Genomic DNA, 3,053 nt, shown 5'->3' with positions numbered 1-3,053 from the left:
CACCCCCACCCCCCGCTATGCCCAGGCATTGGTGACAGACCTGGGAACTGCGGAGTTGGCACGCAGTGGAGGCCGTGAGGCGCTGCTGTTCCGGGAAAATACATTGGCCACTAAGGCCATCGATGAGTACATGAAGCTGGTGGCACAGGACTACCTCCAAGAGACGCTGGGTGAGCAACATCCCCGACGCTGGGGTTGTGGGTGGGCCTGTAGAAGCCTTCTGGCAGGACCTGGGTAACCTGGATTCTGGTAGTGGGTGATGCCTCGGAGGTGCTGGGATCCTAGAGGGAACCGGGGACTCCCCAAGAGGTTAGGTGCCTCCAAAGTAAATGGAGAAGAATTGGAGGTTGGGTTGGTGGGTCCTGGTGGTTATGGCCCTGGCCCCTGTCTGGCTGTGCTGGACTGCAGGGCAGGTCCTGCGGCGAATCTGTGCCTCCACTGAGGACTGTGAGGTGGACCCCAGCAAGTGCCCAGCCTCAGAGCTGCCCCAGCACCAAGCCAGACTGCAAAGCAGCTGTGAGGAGGTCTTCGAGAACATCATCCGCTCATATGAGTAAGAATCAGGGTTCCAGCCCCTGAGCCTGCCCCTGCCTCCCAGCCACTGTGCCAGTTACCAGATAAAATGCAGGGTGCCTAGCTAAATGTGATGCAATATTTGGGACATAGTTATATTTCAAAATTATTTATTATTTGAAATTCAAGTTTAACTGTTATCCTGTAGTTTTATTTGCTAACTCTGGTAACTCATTCCCGATATTTTGCCACCTAACGCCATGTAACCTGGGATACAATTCCTTGTCCTCTAACCACAGGGGACATCATATCGTAATTCCATGCCACCTGACCCTCGTTAATATAGGACCTCAATCCTATGCTCTCTGATTTCAGGTGATGTCGTGCCCTCAATCCCATGACCCCTGGCCTTAAGTGACACTGTACCCCAAATCCTATGCAAATGATCACAAGAAACCCGGGATTCCAATTTGTTGACCTCTGACTCCAGGCTAAGCTATATACCTAATCCCATGTCACATGGGACATCAATACCATGATTTCTGAACCTGGGTGACCCATTCTATTCATATCATGTACTCTGTCTGGCTAGATCTGGCTACAGGATAACAGTTATGTTATAGCTGTCCCCATGTGAACCTGTACCCCCAACTCCAAGATTACTGACCTCCAGCGGTCACCACGATAACACTACTATAAATCCTGACCCCCAAGCATCATTATCCCTGATGTCTCTAAATCTTGGAACTCAGAACATAGGTGACTCCTAATCCCTGACCTTAGGAATTTGATCATCCATGAACTTTATGCCCATACACTCCCCCTTTGACCATTGCCTGTTCTGTCCCAGCTGGTTCCCAGCAGAACTGGGCACCGTGTTTTCAGACTGGCGAGAAGCATGCAAGGCACGAGGCTCCGAGGCACTGGGCCCCCGGCTGGTGTGTGCCTCTCTCTTCCTGCGGCTCCTGTGTCCGGCCATCTTGGCACCCAGCCTCTTTGGCCTGGCACCACAGCACCCGGCACCTGCCCCGGCCCGCACCCTCACATTGATTGCCAAGGTCATCCAGAACCTTGCCAACCGAGCCCCGTAGGTGCTGGAAGGCTGGGGGTGGGGGATATGGTTCGGCCATGGGGGTGGCAGATGCCTGACCTGACCTACCCAGTTGGACCCCGACCCAGGTTTGGTGAGAAGGAAGCCTACATGGGCTTTATGAGTAGCTTCCTGGAGAATCATGGGCCTGCCATGCAACGCTTCCTGGACCAAGTGGCCATGGTGGATGTGGATGCAGCACCCAGTGGTTACCAGGGCAGCAGTGACCTGGCCCTCCAGCTGGCGGTCCTGCATGCCCAGCTCTGTACCATCTTTGCTGAACTTGACCAGGTGTGTCCTGAGCCTAGAGACCAGAACATGGGGTAGGGAAGCAAGAGGGCCGAGAGCTTCTGGCTCCGAGAGCTTCTCAGCATCCTCCCTACATGCCCCACCAGGCAACCCGTGACAGCCTGGAGCCCCTGCCCACCATCCTGCAAGCCATTGAGGAAGGCCGCCCTGTACCTGTATCTGTGCCCATGCGTCTCCCACCACCCCCAGCCCAGGTCTATTCCAGGTAACCTGCCTGCTTGCTGTCTGGTCCAGTTCTGATGGGTGGGAGCAGGGGCAGGGCCAAAGGCAAGCACAGGGTCAGATTGGAATCGGTGGGGAAGGCAGGGTTATGTGAAGGCAGGATCATGTCAGGGGTCAGAGATGGGGTCACATTGGGGTCAGTGTCCGAAAGTGTTGGATGGAGGTCAGAGGCTGAAGACGGCTTCCTCCAAGGGGTCAGGGAGAGGCCCACAGTGTAGTCAGAGGGCAGGCACAGCATCAGACTGAAGTCCAGGGTGGGAACTGGTCATTGCAGAGGTCAGGGAGAGATCACATGTGGCATCCGAGAGAGAAAGTGACATCATGTTCAGCGATGATCACATTTCAGTGAGAGGCTGGTGATGGGGTTAAATCAGGGGTCCGAATGTGGTCAGATGTTAAGGTAGATCATCAAAGGTCAGGTTCAGGTTCATACTGTAAGCAGAGGTCAGGGCCAGATGGGTCAAAGGTATCAGCAGAGTCATGTTTGGGGTCAGAGGTCAGGGCCCATGGTCTTCCAGGAGGCAGACAGGGACAGTTTAAAGTCGGAGGTTGTAGGTAAGAGGGGATCAGTTAGGAAGGAAGAGGATGCCCTGGTGAGCAGAGGTTGAGCCCAAGGTCAGATTGGAAGTGATGCTACAGAGAAAGATCACACGTGTCAGAGTCCAGGGCAGAGTGTGTGACCTCATCAGTGACTGGGTCACATCGAAGTAAAAAGATCATGGGTCTGGTCATTTCCAGTGAAAACTAGGGGCGGGATCAGCTCAGGGGCCAGTCTAGGGTCTGAGCTCCTCCATTCCACCCCCAGCTTTTCCGCAGGGGAGAAGCCCGGCTTCCTGCCCCCTCGGGACCTCCCCAAGCACACCCCTCTCATCTCCAAGAGCCAGTCCCTGCGCAGCGTTCATGGCTCAGGAACTTGGGC

The 3,053-nt window shown here is 54.9% G+C and overlaps 1 protein-coding gene across 1 annotated transcript in view; it reads left to right on the top strand.

The window, feature by feature from the left end:
- Positions 1–3,053, top strand: part of RASAL3 (RAS protein activator like 3) — an 11,353-nt gene that overhangs the window by 5,774 nt on the left and 2,526 nt on the right. The window contains exons 10-15 of the mRNA XM_015560963.1: positions 26–170; positions 409–553; positions 1,364–1,600; positions 1,693–1,894; positions 1,999–2,117; positions 2,940–3,051. Of these exons, the coding sequence (XP_015416449.1) occupies positions 26–170; positions 409–553; positions 1,364–1,600; positions 1,693–1,894; positions 1,999–2,117; positions 2,940–3,051 (960 nt within the window). The remainder of the gene's footprint in view (positions 1–25; positions 171–408; positions 554–1,363; positions 1,601–1,692; positions 1,895–1,998; positions 2,118–2,939; positions 3,052–3,053) is intronic.

The sequence above is a fragment of the Myotis davidii genome, unplaced genomic scaffold, assembly GCF_000327345.1.
Source record: "Myotis davidii unplaced genomic scaffold, ASM32734v1 scaffold56, whole genome shotgun sequence".
Taxonomy (NCBI): Eukaryota; Metazoa; Chordata; class Mammalia; order Chiroptera; family Vespertilionidae; genus Myotis; species Myotis davidii.
Note: the sequence above shows the minus strand (reverse complement) of the source record. Positions and strands in the feature narration are given on the sequence as shown.